This window comes from Chlamydotis macqueenii, chromosome 4 (assembly GCF_036417535.1).
Source record: "Chlamydotis macqueenii isolate bChlMac1 chromosome 4, bChlMac1.mat, whole genome shotgun sequence".
Taxonomy (NCBI): Eukaryota; Metazoa; Chordata; class Aves; order Otidiformes; family Otididae; genus Chlamydotis; species Chlamydotis macqueenii.
Window position 1 is genome coordinate 15722466 of NC_141559.1, and position 25001 is coordinate 15747466.

The 25001-nt window shown below is 37.9% G+C and overlaps 1 protein-coding gene across 2 annotated transcripts in view; it reads right to left on the reverse strand.

The window, feature by feature from the left end:
• SLC10A7 (solute carrier family 10 member 7) overlaps nt 1-25001 on the reverse strand; it is a 150148-nt gene that overhangs the window by 123740 nt on the left and 1407 nt on the right. For both annotated transcript variants that reach the window (XM_086747457.1, XM_086747458.1), the window contains exons 2-4: nt 22476-22558; nt 18232-18368; nt 12975-13050 (exon numbers count right to left, since the gene is read on the reverse strand). In XM_086747457.1, coding sequence (XP_086603583.1) covers nt 12975-13050; nt 18232-18368; nt 22476-22558 — 296 coding nt within the window. The remainder of the gene's footprint in view (nt 1-12974; nt 13051-18231; nt 18369-22475; nt 22559-25001) is intronic.

The following is a 25001-nucleotide window of genomic DNA, read 5'->3' on the forward strand; positions in this document are numbered from 1 at the left end:
CTATCAATAGGTCACAGATATTTTTGACTATGCTTAGAAATAGAAATACCTCATAACTGTACAAAAGAGGTTGCACTGCTGGTTGAAGACAAAACGTATAAGAGAGGCTATTGACTAAATTATTAAAATATACACCTTGGAGAACATAACCTATATAGAAAGCCTCATTCAATACAGATATTCTGGACCATTTGGATAATGAAAGTATAGCAAGTATTTTTGAGGTAACACATGTGACATTAAAACTACAGAAAAAAAATGTTATAGGATATATTTTCTGAGTTGTATGATCACATGTCATTTTAAAATAGCAGCATAAAGCACATTGAAAGATCAGAACTGATATTTTATGTCCAACATTAATGTTGTCATTTCTTGAATTACAGGTAACACATCAATCCAGCTTATGCTTCCTCTTCTCACAGGACTTTTAAGAAATCACATATGTTGAATATATGAGAAGTTTCCCCAAAATCACATTCATTTTCAAAGGACTTTGGTTAAGTAGAATAAAACCTGATAGCCAATCTTAGAGCTGACATTTTCTAGTTTCAGTTATAAAATCATCTTATTGTAGAATTAGTTTACTTTTTTTATATTTTCAAAGAAATTAAAATATCACTTGCCAAAAATATATATGTACTTGTTATTTGTAGTCGTAACTCAGGGAACGAATGCACCTTTTTAACAAATACCTCTTCTTAAAGTACATGAAAGGATTAAAGGAAATCTTTTCTTAAGGGAAAAGAAAAAGACCAAAACCTTACATTTTACCTAGAAGTGAAATGGTATGAAAACAGGACTAAATAGACTCTTCCGAATAAAATCACAACAGCTCAAACTTTGCTGCAAATGTAATAAACTTCAAGACAGTGAAAGCAGAAAAATGGACGGATTAATTTTTGCCAACATCTGTTTAATACTGTACTTTAAACGCAGCACATCACTGTCAAATTTCAACACTTCTACAAGCAAACAGACTGAGCACTGTAAACTCTGTGAACAAGCGAGTGCTGTTACTGGCAGGGATATTTGCAAAACCATTCCCAAGACGCAGGCACAGAGTTCAGACTGTCTACTATTGAGCAGATTTCCAGTGCTCATTGGTACCACAAAAAGCATGCATGCACACATGCAAAGTCTAGCAAAATATAAAAGTCTGTTGAATAAACAGAAAAACGAATATCCATTTCCACTGACAGGATAATATTTTGGGTCACTAAAAAGCTTAGTTTTACTTAGGCTTTTCTGCCTTGTTTCCCTTCAATATTTGTTCTTTCTGGTTTATGTGAACTATCAACAAATAAGGAAAGAGACATCGCATCACCGCATGCACATGTGCTTGATTAATTCATTAGGGACTGAAGATCATTCAGGTTTATTAAATGATACTTCTATAGAAGGATTATCGTTATTAACCAAGGAAGGTATTGCCTGTAGCTATGACAGAGACTGACACAGCTGAAAAGCTCGGAATTTTTTCTGAAGTCTTTACAATATCCCAAAAAAGAGGGGTTTTTTTTCCCTCTAAAAAGGTTGAAATGCAGCTACAATAGATGGCAATAATTACAATGATTCTGATTTGCAGTATCTGGATTAAAGGCTGTAAACTCCCCACCGATAATGTGAAAACCTCAGTGAATGTTTCACGTCCTGGTATTATGTCTGAGAAATAACTTTTCAGACTCCATTATGTCCGCCATGAATTTGATCTTTCACCTCTAGTGAAAATCCTCTTATAACTATAATTCTAAAGTTAATGATGAGAGATTTCATTTGCTTTCCAAGCACAGATAAAACCTTTTTGAAATACACTCTCACTGCCATGACCTTGGTCTATGACTTAAGAGTTCACCACATGTAATAATTTACTTTGCCCCATGGGTCTCATTGAGATTTCCTTTTAAAAGGTTTTGGATATGCAGTTGGAGCCGATACGTACCACTCACATGGTACGTATCAAAGTATACATCGTCATATACATTACAGACATTTTGCAACAATATCAACAAACCAAATTAATTTAGAGCATTACAAAATATAACAAAAAGGTCTAGTTAAGCCAAGTCATCCACACACTAGAAATTCAACATTTTGGGAATCTTGCAGCAATAACCTACAATGCATGCTAGAACAGAGAGTTCCAAAATTCCATGGAAGTAGTAATATATGTAAATTGGCAAACTAATTCAGGAAATGCACTGGACTTAACAGCTCAAACACAATTCAGTTCAAGCACAGTAATATTCTCTACAGTTTATGTGCCACACAATTACCAGAATTGCCGCATTGGACTACCTAGTTACTCTACAGCTGCTGACAAACAATGCACTAGCTTCTTTGTTTGCTCAGGTATTTCTTACTAAACACTCCTTTACTAATAAAAATAAATAGATTAAGTCAGAACTACTGTATCCACCTCAACATAAGGCAAGGTTTTTGTTCCCCTGAATCTTGGGGAAAATACCTTCAGAAATGTTATTTATCTTAAATTCAAGCACGGGCTTGCAGCCCTAGTCAGAAGTACATAGCTACTGCCACACAGTGCTAAGTGCACATCAATGAATGATAACACACTGTCAAGCACGACCGTGGCTCCTACCAGTTCCACTTCACCTCTGCCTCGCGCTGTCTCTCCGAGCAGCCAGGCAGTCGGTGCTAACTCCCTGGGATGCGTACAAGGGCCTGAGGCAGGGCAGGATTCAGAAACGGGCAGCACGGACCTTTAGAGGTCAGGCTAAGGGTGGCAAGGGGACCTGAAACGCCAGAGGAGCAAAAGGTCTGGAAACACAGCTTGTGGTGGGGATATATATGATGAAGTATTGAATGGGTTGGCAAGAATTACATTAAATGGTAAAACTTCTCCCCCATCACACAGATGAATAATCAGGGGCTGTTTTGCTTTCAGGGCACCTATAATAGAGCATTAATGCTCCTTTGCCATCTCCTGCCCCTTAACATTTCCTAAACTCTACTGTCTTCTCATAGGAACTTCCCACATGAGTACAAGAGTTTAAGCCTCTGCTACAGCTACTCTGAGTGGTGTTGTTTCCTCTCCATTCTTGTTAATTCAGAAGTGGCAGCAGCAGTAGTAGATTACAGACAGAAAATGCCATATGCACAAGGGAACATCTGCAAAAATCCTAGCCGAGCAAGAAAGCATCCGGCTGTAGGGACAGCATGTCTGAAAAAGGGTTCCCAGGAGGCATGTGGCTTTTCCTGAACATGTCCAGAAACAGCCTACCAGCAGCTTGCTGTTTTCAGACTTCATAATAGGGACAATATTTTCCAGAAACTGGAGCCTAAATAACGCTTTGAAACCAGAGAAAACTTGCTGCTCCACTGTTCTCCACATTTTTTGCCAAATGCTCAAACTAACAAATGAACAAAAAGTCAGTTTAACAGAAAACTACAAACTGGAAACACTTCTAAAATATCCTACCTTAAGAGTTTTATAAAAAAAAAACATTTTAAATTAATTTGGGCTTGTTTAGTTTTATATAAATAAAAGAATCTAGAAATTTGTTCTGTTTCTTCATGCAGATGAGATTTTCCTCATGGAATGTAAGACACTTTCTTAACATATATTGAATATAATCATTTGAAAAACAATTCAGAAGACAAAAACCTTAACAATGTTCTTTCATAATCATAATTAGGAAAAAAGAGATAATAAAATCAATTTAATTTCCTTGAAAAATAATGACATTTAAAGATAATAGTAATTTTAACTGAAAATCCTGCTTCACGTTTTACAGCTATGATTTCCACAATTCAGGACTTAATATAACACACCCAAAAAGAGAGCTAAAGAAAACAAATTATAGAACTACTGAATTTGCAAGCCTGATTGCTTTCTTTCCTATATATTATTATTAATCACTAAGCAAATATACTCCTGGTAGATGAAAATGTGCTTGGATACAAACAAAAACTTTCCCAAGTGAAATACTCTGCAGCTTTGATTTTAACATGCAAAGGACAAAATTATGAAAGGAGAAACAATGTAACATTATCTCTTTACAAGCCAGTGTTCAGAACTTTCACATATCAAGAAAAGTAACACTATCCTTGAGTAAATCTACTAAGGATATCCCTAAACGGCATTTTTGTCTTCTCAACAAACACGCTTAATTTTTATTTATCTGCAGTGAGCTGCAGTCATATGTAAAAGGTATTTTTCATATTTCAAAATATTATCAATGCTTTACATATTATAATTTCAAATGTTCTTTTCAGGAGGAATACTGAACTCACTCCATTTTAGACAATCAATACTGTTGCATATTAGCTTTTGTTAGTTTTATAAATACGCGTTTTCATTCCCAGTCACAATGCTGGGGCAAACAACAGCCATGCTAAACCATTTGCAGCAGTATCCCTTCGTGCAAGAGGGTCCAGGTCCACACAGACAGGTGAACACATGAACAAAGGAACCATGGTAGAAAATAAACCGCCTACAAGCAACAGACAAAGCTGAATGGTTCTGTTCTGCTGTATCAGTGATTTAACACCAAACCTAACATATGCACTGATTAAACACTTCACTTACCATTAAAATTAATATTAAATTAGCATCTGCTTTGTAAGCCAGCAGGTGAGGAACAGCAGAACCAGAAGCATCTCGCTGGATTTCAGTGCCAGCAAACAACTGCAGCACTCTGCCAGAAGAAAGCCATTTTAAATTGATCCTTACACAGTGAATGCTGGCATCGTGCAAGCATTCAGTGGAATTAAGACTGCATAAAACACCCCACTGCAAACAACTTGTAACTTTTTGAAGCTGTCACCTTCAGAACAGTATTTCCAGTCTTCACTGCTCTCCAAAAGATAGCTTTTCCTTTCCAAGAGTGAGGAAGGGAGAGCAGGTAACACATTTCCCTCGCTATAAAATATTTGCAGTTTCTTTCAAACATCCATAAAGACTGAACACCAGAGAGCACGGAGGCTGAATTTTAGAGGGCTAGTAGACTCCACTCTCTGCAAGTATTTTAATAGAAATATAACCAATTTGTTCAAACAGTTAAAAATGCTTACTTTGCATAGGCAATGCATTTCATACAGCACTCTACTAAATAAAGGAAGCTCTCACACACTATAATTTTATACTGGATTAACCTGCAGAGCAAGACAAACACAAAATCATCTTTCTTTAAAAAAGTCATTTTTGTCAAGCATAAGAGTAAGACTCTTCATCTGTCCTGGCTTCTTTATGCCACAAACAGCTTTCAGGGTCACTGAATATCCCACAGCAGACAAAAAAACTGGTTTCCCCAGTCAAGCATTGTAGAACAGCCACAGCAAAGCCTCTGAAAACACTCTCATTAAAGCCAGATCTGGGACAGTTGCGTGAACACAGCTGTAAAAATACAAGGCTATGATGACTCCAGGTAGTTTCCAGCCACAGTCCAAGCAGCTTAGTAAAACTCAAACAGATAATTTTACAACTTTCTAGACTATGGCAGAGCTGCTACAAGCACCCCAGATTCGGGAAGGCTGAACATACACAAGGCTGCAAGTTCTCTTTCATACATCTAACAGTACATAAAGCCGTGCAGTTAGGAGATTTAATATCTTTTCTTGCACTTCCCTAATCTCTTACGCTCCCAGGAGTGTAGGAGGGGGGCTTTTTCCACTGGACACCTTAGGATCCATGTGAAAGACCCTGAGTTAGAGGTACTGGCAGCCAGGGACAAAATTAAATCTTTTATCACAAGTCTAATTCAACCACCGACACCTTAGGGTAATAAATCAGCTGCTTTCCAAAGGTGTTGGGAGAATCTGAAACCTCGTAGAAACTGAAGTAAGGAGTTTTGGGATGAAGTGCTTGAATATGGGGATTTCATAAGTTTCACTGTTAGCCTGAATTTGCTTCCACTGAACTAAGAGCAGAGTTGAAGTCCTTTGAAAATTCCTTCCATTCTGAACAGTTTTAGCAGTGGATCTGTATTAGAACTACTATTGATAAATCTAAGGAGAACAGTCAGAGCGGAGAAAAAAGCAAAGAAGATTCCACAATTGCTCTGGGTTATAGAAGACAATGAGGAACTCTAGAGACATCTAATGGAGTTGTGTGACTGGGACACATTACAGTGATAAAATTCATATTGCATGTAATAATTTGGGCTACTACTATGCACTGATGGATATAAAACGCACTCAGCACTCAGGGAAGGAAAAAACTCTAAGTGTCAATAAATAGTTCAATAAAAACCATCTGCTCAAAGCACAGTAATGATAAAAGAAAAGTAAACTCTTAGGATACATAAAAAATTAGACTGTAATACTAGAATAGAGCGGGTGAATTTAATAGCACAATAGCTTCTATGTACATACAAGGCTTATGCTGACATAGTTAGTGAAGTACAGACATCTCTAAATTTGTCCTTTGACACCCACATACATTTCCCAGAGATGTCAGTGTAGTATCTAATGGTAGAATCAGTTACATTTTCATTTAGAACTATTTAATCTGTGTGGGCAGGAAAAATGTATTACTTAGGAAATTTTAAAAAGTAATTATAGCTTTTTTCCCTTTTACAGTATCAGATTTAAAAACAATAGTACAAAATTACTTACACTTGCATAAACAAAGCCTAAAAATATTAGTAATTTAAGTGCAATTTAGAAATCAAACTTTAGACTATACTACTGTAAATTTTGACTTATATTTGAAGAAGAAAAAGCTATATTATAGAAGACAGCTAAACATTACGACACTTATAGTTTATCTGAAAATCTTACACAATTTTGTTTCATAATGTTCATGTGTTACCTTCCAAGGGTAAACACTCTTGGTACAGCGGTGCATCAGTGGATGAATCACGAATCACTAGAGCTTGTATTTCTTTTTATTCATTCTATTTTGTTTTTTAAAAGGTTAATGTACATGTATACACAGTTCAAAGAATTTCAGATATTTTTAGAGAAATCAATATCTTTCCTGTGACTTTACAGTAGTGTTAGCATTCACTTTTTTGTTTTTACTTAAGAAAAACCACCACTCAAACAGAGGAATTTTCCAGTGTTCATTTTTCATATGCTCTTTATTTTAAAATACCAGTTTAAACTACTGCTTATAACATTTTCATAAAATGTTACTACTCTCCCTTGATTCTTTTCCAGAAAGACTAGCTGTGGCCCTTGCTAATTTATATTCGGTTTTATGGACTACATCTGCTTCAAATAACAAATCTCTGGAGCCCCCAACATAAGAAGGACATGGACCAGTTGGAGAAGGTCCAGAGGAGGGCCACAAAGATGATAAGAGGGATGGAGCACCTTTCCTGTGAAGACAGGCTGAGAGAGTTGGGGCTGTTCAGCCTGGAGAAGAGGAGGCTCCGGGGAGACCTTAGAGCAGCCTCCCAGTACCCAACGGGGGCCTACAAGAAAGATGGGGAGAGGCTGTTCAGAAGGGCCTGTTATGATAGGACAAGGGGTAATGGCTTTAAAATAGAGGGAGGTAGATTTAGATTAGATATTGGGAAAAATTTTTGTACAATGAGAGTTGTAAAGCACTGGAACAGGTTGCCCAGAGAGGTGGTGGATGCCCTATCCCTGGAAATGTTCAAGGCCAGGCTGGATGAGGCTATGAGACAGCAAAATAGCCAAAGTATTCTTCAATAAAATTAACTGTCTGCCACGATTTATCTGTACAATTCCATCAGAGCTCTTGCCTGTTATGTTATATTTCTCAAAAATATGTCATTAAGCTGCCATAAAAGTCATCGCAAATTGTTTTTTCTCCCAAACTGATAATAGACTTATAGATCTAATTTTCGATCTCTTTTCTTCATTACTTTGATTCTTAAGGAGAGTATGACATGATTTGCTGTTTGAATACTTTGTAGTAATATCTGGCATCTCTACAGCATTTCTGTCTGAGGATCTCTGAGCTTTCAATAGGTTTGTCTTTACAGCACCTTGAAAGGCTGACATATTTATTTGTCTCTTGCAGAAATGGATAGTTAGAAGCAGACTTTTAAAGAAACAGGTGTTATAATTTCACTGAAAAACTACAAGACTTTTTGAAGAAAATGACACAAAAAAGTCTTCTGTGCTGTCAGATGCTATAATGTCATTAAAATCCTGACCCTTCACAGCTCAACAAGAGCAAAAAAACAGAGTGAGGCCTTCTGGTTTTCATTCCACTTTTTTTAACTACATGGACTGTCGACTTTACAAAGCAAGAAACTTCGTAAGTGTTACTGATGACAGAAACAACTAAATAATTGAGAAGATAGCACCAAATTAAAAGTTAGATTTTTTTTTCTCATGGTGATCCCTCCTTATTTTTTGCCATTGTTTTGTTCATATAGGGCTTCATATGCATCAAATTAAATTCAGTACTTTAAACTTGCTTTGCTAATGAACTAAACATATTTGCAACAAAAGCTAGGAATAGGCTGCTTTACTAAGTTGTTTGCAGGGTTAATGAAAGTAACATCACATAGGCAGAGATCACAAGAGGAATGCTGGAAAATCAGAGTGAAGAAGGAGAAAGAGGGAAGAAACAAGAGTTGAAAGAACAGTTGAGAGAACAAACCACTCATCATACAGAGATCAGGGAGAGCAGCTGAAGAAACCTAAGAATGGGTCACAGACTCAACGTGTGAGACTTTGTGGCCCTACTAGACAAGTTGCATTCCTGCTCATCACATCAAGAACAGCTACTTCCACAAAAAAAAAAAAAAAAAAAAAAAAGATAGAACAGCCATAAATCATCTTCCTCTTCTCCAAAAGCCAAGATTTTCAGAGAGCACACAGAGTTTCCCTCCCCACCACTTACATCTCTCATTTGCCAGCACCTCTCTGGATAGAATGATACCAGCTCCTAGTTAGTCTGAATTATATAGGCAGATCTTTGGACAGCCGTTTTAATCTCCACCGTATTTTCTTCCAACAACCACAGGTAAATATCTTACAATGCCACATAGCACACATTTTCAAAACATGGTACCTATATCAATACTAGTACACAAGTTATTCTGAAGTGGTACAGAGACACCGTCTTGAACAGCTAAACACCTCTGCTGCTGCCACTGCCATCAATGGCAATAGGTAAGGAAATGAGATTGGAAAAGTTTGTCTTAAGTCTCAGGTAACAAGCAGTACTGAGAGTGAACTAGGCACTCCATTATGTTCTTTGAAGATAGAATCATTTATTCTTCCACTCTGCTAATACCAACACTGGATTTCTCCTCCATTGATTACGATAAGAAAATCCCACACACCTAATAAAATCTGTTACTGGTTTTAAGTCTGATTATCTCTTTGCTGTCTTGCCATTTCTTTCTCATAAAGCTACAGAGATCTTTTCCCGTCTGTAATCCCTATGACTTGTGAAGAAGCCTCTTTCCAAGTCCCTTAAAACAAGCCACTCAAGCACTCATGCATGAGAGCTAAGTGAAGATGTCAATTTTTACCCTCAAACACCTTCTGGCTTTCAAATATAATGTTTCTCTCCACCATAATGCCACAGCTACAGCAAGCAAAGGTGCTAAACTGGCTTGATTGTCTTCGCTTATTAATTGAAGCCTACAGTAGACAAAGGGCTTTTGATAAAGATGTATTTCCTCCAGAATATCCCAACCATCAAAACCAGCCCCAGATTGCCCATCTACCAGGCATACCACAAAGTAATACAAACGGCTAACATGGTGGAGTTTGGAAGGCACACCTAACAGCTGCTAAGATTAGAAATTTGAAAGCAGTATAGATCACACAATTGGTGATCAAACAATGTATAGGAAGAAGGAAGATTTCTTTTTGCTTTGGATAATTTTACAATTGCACTCTTGAGTAACTCTTCAGCAGTTGTATTTTTACAGATCAAGAGGACTTAAAGCTTAGATACACTTTTTTTGTTATACCATGTGTTTGAACCATCAGGAAAACCAACACTGGTAGATTCAGTGTTTAATAGCAACTTTACATTGTTAAATAAGAAAGATTTTTAGCTTACCTGGGTTTGTACTTAGAATCCCAGAACACTAACTTTTTCAACCACAAACACAGTTTAATCAGAATTCTTAGTATCAGCTTTGGTGACCACATCTTAGCTAACAAAAGCAGAACATTTTATTTTGTGCCTTCAGGCATGTATCAATTATAAAAACAGATCCTTATAAGATTAACAAAAATGTCTTCATCATCTCACAACCAAATTTTACAATTGATATGCAGCAAAATCCCCCATCCAAGTAGCTACTAATGACATAGACTCTTTTTCTAAGCGCTTGACCAAATACTTAATCACCCTGTCACAGAGCAGTAAAATATAGCTCTTACATAAGGCTCTTCAGCACTATCTTCAAACACTTCACAAAGTTGCTGTTATCCATTACTGCTAACCCCAGAGACACAATACCTCACCCTGTTCTACCCAACAGGTTAATGACAGAGCTAAAAATAGAATCCATGTTTCCTCAGCCCCAGGTGAGTACTACTTCTACCATGCCATAGTGCCTGATATTTATTTGAGAATAACCCCAGTCCAAACTGACATTCAACAGTCACTTACACTTCGATAAAGAAAACCTAAAACCCTCTATATTGTCATAACACAGTTAACTCATGTGCTGTGTTTCAGGAAATCCAAAGAGGTCTTCAGAACACACTGAGGCACACATTGAGGGTGTGTCTGTACTCTACAGCAGCAGGACACTTCTCAGACTAATTAGCTCATACGGAGTTCCCTCACTGTATTACTTCTGAGCAAGCTCATTTATCTTCATATTACATTACACGGTGTAGATACACCCTCAGATGAATCAATTTCTCTACCTAACCGATACACACCTGACAAGGCAAGAGTAGTTTAAGAGACATTATTATGAACAAATGCTCTCATAGTACAATCACTTATTTTGCAGTTGACTCCCAAGTTTATTTCTTCATATATCAGAAGGATTTAAATTAAAATGTGAAATGCACTGTTCTGCTCATGTCAGAAAGAAACATATCAATGACAGCTTAGGTGAAATTTGGCAAGGAGAAATGCGAGAGGGTCTTCTCCCTTAGCATGAGAGATGTGATTTGCTGTTCTTCAGAAGAACAATTAACAATAGTCTGAATGACAGAGAAGTATTAAATTCCAAAAACATGTTTGCATTGGAAACTCACTCAAGTTTGGCAATAAATTCACCACACACTTTGTCTACACTGAGCATGTTTAAAGGGTGTTTATCTTTCGCATATCTTCCTAGAGCCTGAGAACTCCCAATTCACAATTCTTGATTCACTCTACCCCCACTGTGAGCAGCTATCTGCAAAAATCACTAACAAGGTATGAATTTTTACTTTCCTCCAACATCAGTTTGGTACAGAAGAATTAGAGGTTCAAGTTTACTTTGTCAGTGACTTACACAATTACTCACACAAGCCTCACATGATAGAAAGTTTCCAGTTTTCAGTTGGTATAAAATATACACACTCCCACCACCCCAGAAGAATACCACCATAAAAAGGTGAAATCTAACGGTCAAGAAACTAAAAGTACCTCTCTCACTCCTGCACACAAACACTGCATGATATTGCCTTCAACTAACTAATCACATCTTATTTTTTTCCAGAGAATCTTTTCCTTGTTCTAAGGATAGGACAGACAGAGCTAACACTGAATATGCACTCATTCAATACTTCATTTCATCCTCACTGTTCACTAATGTGGCATTTTTGTATCATTTAGAGCACAGACATCTAGAATCATAACTAGAAAACCTCTCATTTCTCTGTTTATCACTATTATATACCCAAATTATTTCCTTATAGAATTACTCCACAGCACCTCTATGAGACAACTTTATGATTCTTGTTTTCAGGTAGCAAACTGGGAGACAGTGATGTGCATCAGGCTTGCTCGTAATTAGAGATGATTGACTTGAGATGCTTTGGGTCTCTCTTCAGAGTATAGAGCAATTAAACAGCACTTTGTCAGTACAAAGTATAACTTCAATCTATTTCAGTGCTATCATGTGTTTTCAAAGTTGACATTAATCGGTCCCAAGAGTCTGAACTCTGAAAACGAGAAGCACACAACTAATGGCCGTATTTTAAAAACGTAGCTGAAGTGACTCACCCAACCTCACGCAGGAGCTCTACGGCTGAACTAAGATTTGGCTCTAACCCTCCAGAACAGCACCCCAGCAGCCTTAGCTTTAAAAATCACTCCGAGTGTTATTCTCTCCCTTCCTCACCTACTAGGTCTCATACACATTCAGTCATAAAGAGGAAGCAGATCTAAAGAAACAATTAACATACCCGGATTAATTTCCTAAATGCTGTCTACCTGATCTTCCTGAAAACAGCAAGTGTTTTGTGGATAAAGAAAGAGTCTGACATGACATCAGCATATGCAATTTTAAGGCAGAAATATAACATGACCAAACTGAGCTTGCACAAAACAACTTCAATTCTGGCATTTCCTATCTGTTGAGAACTTTGCATTGCACTACTGTCAGAGAATACGACATTCCCTAAATTGTTGTTTCATGCAGTCAAATGACAATAAAAGATTTAAATGAATTTTTGTGTCCCGATCATCACATGCTCTCATCACTTGCAGCTTCAAGCTTGAGGAACTCCTACTACAGGGCTTCTTAATAGTAAACACAATCCAAACAGTCCCTGGAAGGGCAGTTCTTTGCCACAACGCTAATGGTCTATGAGATAACCAGTATACAGCATGTGAGCATCGTACAGTTAGGAATTACAGTGCAGCAACAAGTAGAAATCTCACCAATTTCTATCAGAAACTTTTCTACCACGTCAGAAAACTGAGCTTCCTTCAGTCTGAACATCATCAGCAGATAACACTATCTTCCTCATTCAACACCAACACAATTCTAAAAATTTTTAGAAATCACAATAGCATCACACTGCCGTCAGTGTTTTGCCACACAAGGTCATCATAAATAAATATTTGTTTGAACTTCTGTTTAAAGAAAGCATTCAAAAACAAAACGAAAACTCACCTCATTTCCACCAACAGCTTTGGTTAAAATCACTGCAGAAGACACAGGAGGTGGCATGCAGCCTACTGTCTGCAAGCTGAAAACAACAAAAAGAAATGTTACATTCCTCACATGATACAAACACTATGCAACCTAAAACCTTAAAACACCAAATAGCCAAGTAGAAACAATCATCTTATCACCTGGGCAACCCAATCAGTTTGCATTAGTTACAGCCCTGCACCAGCTGGCAGGATTTCTATGCTCTTACCAGACACCACAGTGAAAAGTCATGTCATCATTCAAAAACTAAAACACTTAACCTTGCTGTGACTCCATTTCCCCATGTGTAGCACTGTATCTACCATTCACAAAGATATCTAATGTATCTATCATAAAGACAACTACATCACATGTCTGGATGTAGTAGTTTGTAGTGTGTTTTGAGACACCTGTAGCTGTTTGGAAAAAAAAAAAAAAGAAAACAAGGATGCGAATCCCTGTTTTCTTGAAAAAGCCATTCAGTGATAAAAACATTTGCTGCTAAGTAGGAGAGTAAGAAGAACCACGCTCAGTACTTCAGGTCCCTGCTATACTTTGTTTTTCATTAACCTCTACTAAAAAAAAAAAAAAAAAAACCCAAAAAACAACAAAAAAAACCCCACAAAACAAAAAACAAAAACAAAACAAAAAAAAAAACCAACAAAAACAACAATTAAGCTTTTTATTTCCTGAATGTTAAAAGGCCATCAAATGTTTAGTTTTTATGCAAGGGTCACAAAGAAGATGAGAGGGCTGGAGCACCTCTTCTATGAGGACAGGCTGAGAGTTGAGGCTGCTCAGCCTGGAGAAGAGGAGGCTCCAGGGAGATCTTATAGTGGCCTCCCAGTACCCAACGGGGGCCTACAGGAAAGATGGGGAGAAACTCTTCAGTAGGGCCTGTTGTAATAGGATAAGGGGTAACAGTTTTAAAATAGAAGGAGGTACATTCAGACTTGACATAAGCAGAATTTTTTTACAGTGAGGGTGGTCGAACACTGGAGCAGGTTGCCCAGAGAGGTGGTGGATGCCCCATCCCTGGAAACATTCAAGGCCAGGTTGGACGGGGCTCTGAGCAACCTGATCTGGTTGGAGATGTCCCTGCTCCTTGCAGGGGGTTGGACTACATGGCCTTTAAAGGTCCCTTCCAACCCAAACTGTTCTATGATTCTATGATTCTGTGTTTTGACTTCTTGGTAAAAGCACCTGACTTCCATTAATCAACATATCAACATCTTTTTCTTGCGTTTTAGAAGCCTAAAACACATAATTATTATCTGTCATTTTTTTCTATTGTTTGTGCAGTAGAATTATCGATGTATATGGTAAATGCTGTTGCAAAGTAAGAAAAAATTGTGAGCTTTCTTTTGTTTTCAAAGACAGTCCACAAAAAGTGGTTATTACAAAAATTAGTTCTATCAAGTGTGTCATTAGAAACAACAAGAACATACCACACTAGGTTACAAATAAATCTGGGACTAAGTAAAATAATCCTTGTGAAAAAAAAAAACAACTGAGTTGACTTAGAAGGAACAGTGAGGCATGAAATAAAATAGTCTGTGAAACCCCCAAAAGCATGGAATCTACATACGTTTTCAAGTATTGTAGTTTGAGACAGTGTTCTAGTTCAGATCAATTACTAGCAGTGAAATACTCTGCACTTGTAACTGCATTAGTCCATCCCCAAGAAACGCTGTGTCAAAAAGCTACAGCAAACAGAGTATTAAACCCAAACAAGAGGGAGCATATTGTAGTGGAATTTATATGCTGCAAATATACAAAAAGCTTAAATAGAAGAAACAGGTAAATGACAATGATGCTATTTAGTTTGTCAGCTAAAGAAGCTGTGGAAAAGGAAAGAGACAACCAGTGTAAGCATTACAGAAATCCAACCACAAAGAAAAGAAATATAGGAAAAAGAAATCATGTATAAAGTTTGGAAATATAAAAGAAAATACACAACAGACAAACACATGGCAATTCTGATGTTCATCCCCATGTTGGTTGTGATATTGTTATTTCTCTTCTATTGTTATTTCTCTTCTCTTGGCAGTCAGCTCCTTCAGCTTCTCACCTGCACTAATAAGGGGTGGATTAAGTTCAAAGTTATCCAGAGAGGTATGAAATGTGTGCAAGGGCATTCATCTCAGCTGGCAGGGGTTTTCCACACTATAAGAGAAAGGTTAAACACCACCATCTCTGTGAACCCTCTCAAATTTAAAATAATACATTTGGAATTTAAAATAAAAATCACTATCAATCGTTTTAAATATTCTTCATATGAAAATACTGATCTACAAAAAAAGTCTGATACATACTAAATGGAAATACTTTTCATCAGGTGTAACTGAAACATGCACTTGTCAACTTTTTTTCCTTGCTTTGTACCAACTATATGTAGCACTACCAACATAAAAACAAATTCCTCTAATGGCCGTAGATAACAACCACCTGAAACACTCCACTGGTTCAGGCCACAATATAAGCACTAACATCAGGAGTCCAAACACTTGCTGAAAGGCAATAAATAGTATCTCCTCTGCTAATACATTACAGACAGTTGAGTAGTAGGGTCCAAAGTCACATATTTTAGGTATGGAACTACCAACGCCCTTTCCCATACCAGATCTCTGCATCTCATGCCTTACCACGTGTGCTGTAAATGCTATATGCTAAGAGTGGGAGAAAAGGTGAATCTGTGCAAACGTTAATAAGTTTCTTCATGCTGCTTTTAAAAGAGATCCTGCAAAACCTAGTCACCTAACAAAAAAAATTAACTTAAAAGATGCTTGGGATTATGTCAGTTTATGCTTTATTTTATATATTTCAAAATAATTCCAAAACAACAAACCTCCTAATATCATCCAAGACAAAGAAAGGAAAAAAACAAAAAAAAACCAAAAAAAAAAACAACAAACCAACACCCAACTGTAAAAACACAGATGAAAAGCTGGTACCATCTGAATCTGCCTCCCAAACAACATTTACATTTACTCCCATCATAGAGTATGGAAGAATCTACCATTCACTCTGAAGTAAGGCAGAAAACGAACTGTGGGCTTGACTGTGCCCTTTAGACATAACCTCGTGTAGAGAGCAGCAGAGAACTAGTGTCGCCAGGGGAGACACCCTGCCAAAGAGCACTGCATGCCCTTGGGAGCATATGTCTATTTTTCCAGGCCTTTGTAAGGAAAGCTAGCTCCCACCACAAGCTGTGCTAAACATGTGTGATGAGAAAGTGACTTTGCCAAAGCCTGTCTTGTTCTCCCCATCTTTTCATTACGGTACTTCAGTGTTTCTAGGGAATAGAAACTACAGCTGTGGGGCATTAGGATGAAATTCTGGTTACACAGAGCAGACAAGGCAATGGCAGTTCCTCACACTGGCTCCTCACTCTCCTTTCACATACCCACACAGCAACATGCAAGTACTTGCTTTAAAATGTGTCATCATAGAATTAGGACAGAGTTCAATATCTCCTGCACCTGCATCGGACTGAATATACAGTTCCCATCAGGCTTCCTTTGCAGTGGGTGCCTTCAGAGCCACACAATGGCGGCTGCTCTGAGCATGTCCTGAACAGCAGCATTTATCAAGAAAGTACTCTTTCAAAAAAACAAACAAAACCAACAAACCACCTTCATTAAACTCCTCAACCTGATCATTCTTTGAATGAAGTCTCAATACAACATAGCTACTGCACTAAAAGATAAAACACTGCCAAAATAGAAATAGTATTCAAAGAACAAGTGCTTGCAAGGCAGCTTGAAACATATAGAAGCATACTAGTTCACTGCTAAAACACAAAAACACACCTTCATGAAAAATGAGGCTGGTTTAGGCTCCACGTTTAGGGAGATACACATACAAGTGTTTCTTTTTTTTCAAAAGAAAAAAAAACAAAACAAAACCAAAATATATATGTAGTTTTACCCGTAGTTTCACAGGTGTGTAATGTATATACATACACATATACTTGTGCATGTAACAAATCATGTCCCTTAAATACTAAGAACCAAAGTGGCATAAGAGTCTCGAGAAGGGATGAGAAGTGCTGCAACGAACAATACCCACAAAAATTCTTGCACTTCAGAAACTGAGACTCCCATGGATTAGGAGGGAATTTTGGCTCACTGTGGAAAACCGTGTCTCTATTCTAGCCGAGGACAAACTTCACAATGATTTTACCTTAAAGAATAATCCTTAATATGAATAGCCAAACGTGAACGGACTTTGTCTAGCAGCTTGTTTTTTCCTTAGTGTATTAACACTGTTCAGCAAAACAGTGTTAACTTCCAAATGATATCTCAATTTCACCTTCTCAGTATCATTTGGACCACTTCACACTTGGTGGAACACCTGGAGAAGCCTCTTAAAAACAAAACAAAATGCTCTTTTAGGTTTAGGCCTTGTAAAAACATAAATATGAACAGCTTTATCATTAAACTTTTAAGACAGGGAACTCTCTCCAAGCAATGTTTCACCAGTACAGTGAAAGCAGTATGAAACAATGGGGATTCTTTAAACAGTTTTCTAAAACAATTGATTTTTGCATTCAAACATTCCAGTGCAGCTGCATAGCACTAGGTATTGACCTTTCGTTCTGAAAAAAAAGCTTTTTATCTTTTTGGATTCTTCATAACATCTATCATTACTGCATCATCAACGCAGCTTTGGAAGCATACATTCACAGACTAGATCAAAGATTTAAAACACATTGTTTTCATGGTAACTTAGCTTCTGCTCATCTCAGTTATCCTCTTACAAAAACTTAACTCTTTTTTTTTTCTCCATTATTTAGCTAGGAGCAGATACTGAACTCCAATCTGGACACATCCAAGAGATGCACAATACAGACTGCTTAAAAACAGAATCGAACACCAGTACACAGCATACACAGTATTTATTCACCAACTTATGTTCTTCCTTCAGCATTCCTTTTCTTTCCTCCTCATTCTCCTTGAGATCCACACAGCGCTTCAGCTATGTTTTATGAAAGAGAAAGCTAGCCTGTTGCAAACTCCCTACATATGAAACTAACTGACCAGACTTGCTAAAAATGAGACCAGGTTCCTAAAAGGATTATCTTGTGCCTGTACTGTGTTTTCAACAGCAAAATGCACAAAACCAACAAGCAAAATCTGTTCACAATACAAGTCTTAAAACACTCATTGCAGGATAACCAGCCCTTCAAGAAGACAGTTACAAATATATTTCACTGCATTATACTTAAACATACCCTTTTAAAAGCCATTCATTTATAGGTGTGACTGATAATAGCTGAAGAAAGAGCCATATTGCTGTTGGGAAGAACACAAGTGTAAAAATCTGGACAAAAAGGTGTAGTTTCACATGCATCAAAGCACTTGTCAGCTCCTGCAAAAGAAAAAGAAGAGAGGAAGTTGCAGTCATAACAGCTGAAGTAAGATCACATTTGTGCTTTTAAAACTAGGATCATCTTTATAATACAAAGAGAGTGCACGTCAAAAAGGCACCTTTAGGGATCATCTGATCTCCTCTTTAATAATGAAGTACATCCAGACAACATAAAAGCTCTGTCTGTTCCTGGGCATTTTTCCAAAAGAATTGTCCACCACTTCAATAACATCGTAGCTCTCATAACGGTAGCTTTTCAGCAGGCAGCCTTAGTACTTTGTCACTGCTTCAAAACCTGTGTTAACTACACTGATGTCTTGTTTACTTTATTGACTGCCGGTATCAAGAGGAAGGGAAACTTGTGGGGTCCATGCGATTTCGGGTTTCCCTAGTCTGAACAGAGTCACAAACTGTGATTCTCATTTATACTGTGAAAAAGGGATCTTTACACTACAGTCATGATTTGTGGTGGTTTTTCTAAGGAAAGTCTAACAAACATAAAAAGCAAAGTAATCTGTAGCAGATTTTGATTATTTATGGTATCAACAGGTAAGAAATCTATAAGAAAAAAAACGAGCTGATGAGGAATAGGAAAAAAAAAATCAAGACCATAACAAGTTGACAGCAACTAAGCCATAAAATTCAGAGAAATAAAGTGGCAAACATTGCTGGAGAGATAAAACAAACAAACAAACAAATCAAATTTAAATTGTCTAAGAGCACTCCAGAGAAGTGATCAAGTATCCTTATGCAATAAACTCTTCAGTTAGCTCTGTGTCTCTCTGTTTCTGTCTTTTCAGGCACTGCAAGGATCTTCTACACGGCTGCAGAGTATAAGGAAGAAGCTTTCAACATTGCAGTTCATTTCAACTCTCATAGATTAAGAAGAAAAATTCCTTTTCTTCTCTCTCAAAATAACTTGCACTCTTTTCAAGCAAACAATGCTGATTTAAAGAAAACTGTGTGATTCTTTCAAAAGCAAAATTGAAGACAAAACTTGGAAAAGACTGGTTAGAGCTTCCAGGGAGCAACGAAGGCGATTAAAACACAGTCAACATAGTGCATGAAGGAATGCTGAAGGAATGCTGTATTAGTGGAACAGGTCTTTGCAGATCTAAATTACCAGTCTTTAAAATGTCTCCAGTGAGCGCCTTTTAGTGTAGTTATTCCTTAGACTGCAACATCATAGAACAAATACTGAGGCAAACAGCCTTCACTCTCTTCAGCAATCTACAAGGGCTTGTCCCAAAACAGATCTGTCACTGTAGCCCTCAAAAAAAGCAGAAGTCTCAGAAAAGCTACTGGAAGCTGCTAGCTATGACTCTGTTTTTGCACACCAGATAGAACAGGTTACCTTGTCTTTCCCAGTGCTTCAGACCCTTTAGAGAGCTTATTCTAGCCTCTTGCTGGTCAGCATGGGTCCCTGTTGCCATCCAGCCATGCTTACATGGTCACAGCTGGACTCCTCTGGGCAAATATCCACACAGAGCAAACAGTGTTTCCAGTGGCTTGCCAAATTCCTCATTGAAATGGATAACTCAAGTATGTGATTTAATTTCTGGGGCCCTACAGGAGGCATTTCCTTTAAAAGAGCAAGCTATCCAGCCACTGAAAACTGGAAGAGCATTATATTAAAGTGGAATCAAATGTTCTTGTCATTCCTGGACATAGGCTATTTCTACAAACAGAAGAGGACCCCAGTGACCTCTAGATTCGAAAACATAACAAGGCCATTCACAGACAGGCTCTCCCTAAACACTGCCAATTATTTTGTAAAACACTTTCTGAATGCATGTTACCAAACTTTTTTGAGCAAGTGCTTTCACAGCAGATAAAACGTGAAGTGTAACCTTAAAAGAGTATCAGTTGTTTATAATTTTGTTAGATTCATCAGAAGGCCTCCATTAACACTTACACAACTTCTTATCAATTCATAAAGCATACCGAACACTAGTTTTGATCTGACTGACATATTATCCAAGGAAGAACAGCCAATACACAGGTCAAGAACTAACAAAGACAAAAGCAGAAATTATTTACTTTACAATACAAAAGATATATTAACCACCTACTAGTACCAACTTTAGGTTGTGCCTTAAACAATTAAAACATGCCTCTAAGTATCTTAATAAAATCATGACCTGGCCTCCCAGCACATTTAAGGATTGTAGAATGTAATAGCACAAGGTACAATAACTGAAATGTTTTTCTTCCTCTTTACCTTCTACTCCCATGGCAAAAAATCAGAAAAGGCTTAGCTTCTTGAGGGAACATAAAGCTGGATGTACAGCACCAGTCCTAACTGATGCTTCAAAAACAATCTAACATCAGCTACCTGGACATAAACATCAACTCCTGTAAAAGTTTCACTTACATCAATACATTGCTTTTAGAACCACAGATGAAAAAATGTTATGCAAGTTCAAAGTAGCTTTGCCCAGGAACCTATCAGTCATGTCGCCTTAACTGGAAAAAGTTAGATGTACACTAGCACTCAGAATCTAATCAAGACTTCGATAATGCTACTGATTTTGCTCTCACTCACAGCCGCTTTACAAACACAGAGCTTCAAGGATACAAACTGGTGAAAGGGAAAGTAGCTTTACATTTTTTCCTCTGCAAGCAAAGACTCCTAACCCTGAGAGTAGAAAACTCCATTAGTACTACTCAGGCTTTGTGTTTCAGGTCCTCTTCTCTGTCGAGGAAAGTGCCTCTCTGCAGCCTATTTCCATTAAGATTAATTATTGTCCCAGGCAAACAGATAAAATGGTTCTGCCTGCTTCCTCATAAGGTCACAGGGCTCTAATGAGCTGCTAAAGAATTGAGGAAAGTTATTCACTTCACTTATACTATGTACTGGCAGAACTAGAGGCTCTAGTGCCAGCACTGGCAGCAGACACAGAAGGAGAGGGCTGTCATCAATTCAAACACCACCTCCAAGGGAAACTTTATCACTATAACCATGATACAGGTATAGAAACACTTTTTCGTTGCATGTATGCTGTTCACCCAAATCTCAGCCCAGAAGATAACTGGACAATATCATGGTGATTTTTTCAGACATTAGTATCATGCAACATATGAATGACATCACTTGTTAGCACAGCTAACAGTGTAAAAGGAATCAAGAAACTAAACTAGCAGAGACATGCACTTCACTTAAACTCTGGTTGCTCCTTCTCTTCTTGGCACATAGCCATCATTTCCTTTCTCCAAGCTTTCTTTACATATTACCACGAGGTTCTCCCCTTCATCTTTTCTTACTCCCAGATTGTTCCCCTTTGAAAAACGTGTGACAAAATTGAAATGAGTCTCAGTGTCTGTGATATGCAGCAGAGTGTAGGCACTTCAAGTCCACCTGTCCAGAACTAAATCCTACAGGAAAAGATTGCCAAGACTTTGTACCTATATATTGCTCTTGCATCTGCAGAGGAATCCTTTTGTGTTGATACTAGCTGCTGTCCTGTGCCTACCCAATGTCGTAACTTAAAGCCACCAGATCTCTGTTTGCATCAATCCTGTCGTGACTGGCCTAAACAGTTTTACTTAGAAAGCACACCAGCAGCTGAGATGAAGGAGAAAGGCACAGAGAGCTCACACCTTCTCTTTGTGTTCTGCAGAGCCACGGAGACTCCACAGAGCCCCACTCTGCCTAGCTCCCTTCAAAAGTTCTCCTCTAGGATTTGCAGATTTCTGGCCTGTATCTCAAGCAAGCAGCAGGGAAGCCAAGGTGAAGACAGGGTGGCAGAAGGCAGGTGCTAGTGTGCTCCTGGCTCTCACCCTGATGGGCGTTTGGGAAATGTCTGAAATTTGTGCTCAGCACTTCCATCTAGTCAAAATCCTGCAAAGTCAAACAACACACCTTCTACGGATGCGTGAAATTTATTCACACTCTCCTCCTCATCACATTCACTACTTTGTGAAGAATTTTCTGAAATCAAGAAGGGGTTATTCCACAGATGTCTAATATTCATCTTCTCTTGTTAGCCATTCTCCCACCATCAATAGTGTAGCAATTAAATACTCCAATTATATTCAAACTTAATCAAAAGCAACAGAAAACTTTTTAAAACAAAACAAGAATGAAACAATGACAAATTACAGTACCTCAGTTTTTAAGGAGAGTCCACTGTTAAAGAATATAGCTGAAACGGCAATGTAAGTTATGGTAATTTCTGGTTTCAAGGGTCCTAAAAAATACAGACACAGAGAACAAAGTGAACTACAATCAAAGAGATAATGACATGCATATATGACATCAAAGTAAATGAGAATACTTAGAAAAATACCTGGAGAAAATCTAATCATTAAAGTTTCTAATAAAAATAATGGAGTTTCTATTCAGCTACAGAAAGCGTGCTATTTATTTTTAAATAAAAGCAAATTACTGAGTGGAGAGTGAGGTATGATGTCATACAAATTTGGCTTCTGTGATTACAAGCCACTGGGAACTAATGGGTAAATTCTGGGAATGTGAAAACGGGGACTTTTTCCACAGTTCTGTCATCAGAGTATCCCTATTGCATCAGCAAACTCAAACAAAAATATTAGCTGCTCCCTCCACAGAGCCATCGATATCATTCACATAACTACCTCTCACTTCTTCCCCCACAACACACACACCTGGCTGGCTGCCTGCATGGAGGAAACTAAATTGTACAATGCAATGATTTCCTTGGGGCAATACAATTCTGCATTATTCCCCCACAACGGGGCTGTGTAAAACGGTTCATTCCAGCCCTACAATAACACATTTCAGACACACTGCTGCAGTGAGATCAGCAAGGGCAGATGCCTGCACCTCCAAGGGTTCCACTATATTAAAGGCTCACATTTGTATATATTTATATACTTTTATTTTCGGAGAGATTAAATAAAATACTTTTTACACTCCTATAAAAATGATGAATTCTCTTAATACACTTTGCCTTCGGAGGTCACCAAGCGCAAAATGTATATACTCATTTTTTCACAAGCATTCAACCAGTTATTATATTAGAAAGTAAATACCAGCAGTCTGCTTAGGACCAAAGTAATATCCTAACTCTGCAAGTGACAGTAAGTTGTCATGAGCAAAACTGCAGCAGCAAACAAGCAAGCCTTTACTCGACAGTCCAGAAGAGAAGAACCTTTCTGCTCTCTCGGATGAATGAAACATTGACGGTCACACTGGAGCAAGGTCAACAATCCCTAAATTAGAGGGATTTGATTGTACACTGAGTCTAATCAAATTTGCACCTGAAGTAATTTAAAGCCAAATCCTACTCTGAGAGAGGACTCTGTTGATGAGACACTAAAACCGTATGTGTTAAACGCAAAAAATAAACCAAACAACCTGTATGAAGCATACGGTAAAAATAAGCCAGGAAATGCAGGAGTTAAAGTTGCAACAAAGCACACAGCTAGTTGCAAAATTATGGCACGTTAACTGAATAGCTGGGGAGCAGGAACATAAAAACTATATATTATACATATATATATATACACACACACACATACATATACATATACACACACATACATATATATATATGGTTATACAAAAACCTGTATTTTATATATATAGAATTACATAATGTTTCTACTCTTTCAGAAGATCAGAATATATATGTACATGCATGTACACACTGGAAAGACAGGCAGTGGGTTAGTTAGTCTGACTAAGATAGGAGTTCTTCCAGGGCTCGAGTTTTTCTATTTTAGCTTTTTTCACTGGGCTACCTGAACTCCTTTACACAGGAGAAACCTCTGCTACTAGAGTAACCCCAAAACTTCATGGAGCACAGGGAACTCTGATCAGAACAGATCCCTCTCATCTCTTGTGCAAAAAGACCGGTCAGGAAAGCTCTTTTCACAAAGGAACTAAGTAGGCTCATTCATCAAATAGGAAAACAGAAAAAGGGCTTCACTTATGCCCTGGAGGTGGCAACAGCACAAACCTTTGTTATTTGTGGCACAACATCCCACTGGTATGGACACTGGACCATATCCATTCCATTCAGTAAGGCCCTGCAAATTACACTGCATGTTTTTGTCAACCGGAAGATGACAAACCAAGTTTTTTTTCATATGCTGGTATTTCATACCCCTCACCTCTATTTTTTTCTGCTTTAAAAATGAGCACTGAGATCCCATAGCTCCAGAAGAGAAGGGAACCACCACTATGGGGAACACGTGCTCAATCAAAGCTTACAAGATTTTTCAAGCAAGTCGTCCCAGGAACAATACCATGTCAAAGCTTGACATCTCTTTGCAGCAGGATAATTAAATGAAGTGTTCCATCATAGTGCTTCCATGCAGGAAGTAAGCTGAGAAAATATTATCTCATATTCTAGTTAAAAGGATCTCCCACATTGCTGCTAACAATTAGCATGACAATCAAACCAGAAACGGACAAACCATCTGATACTATCAATTTAAACTTGTCTTTAAGATCTGCTGAAGACACAGCAGGCATCCTATAAGAAGCTCCATGTGCGCCCTATTCACCTATGCAAAACAGCACACAGATGTTAGAAGGGATCTTGCAGAGCAGGAATTTGCCTACCCTGAACTCCATGGAGCACTGGAGCCTTAGCTGCCACAGCAAGTGTTCAGAGCCATGTTTTTATAAAATCACTTTCTTTTTTCCCA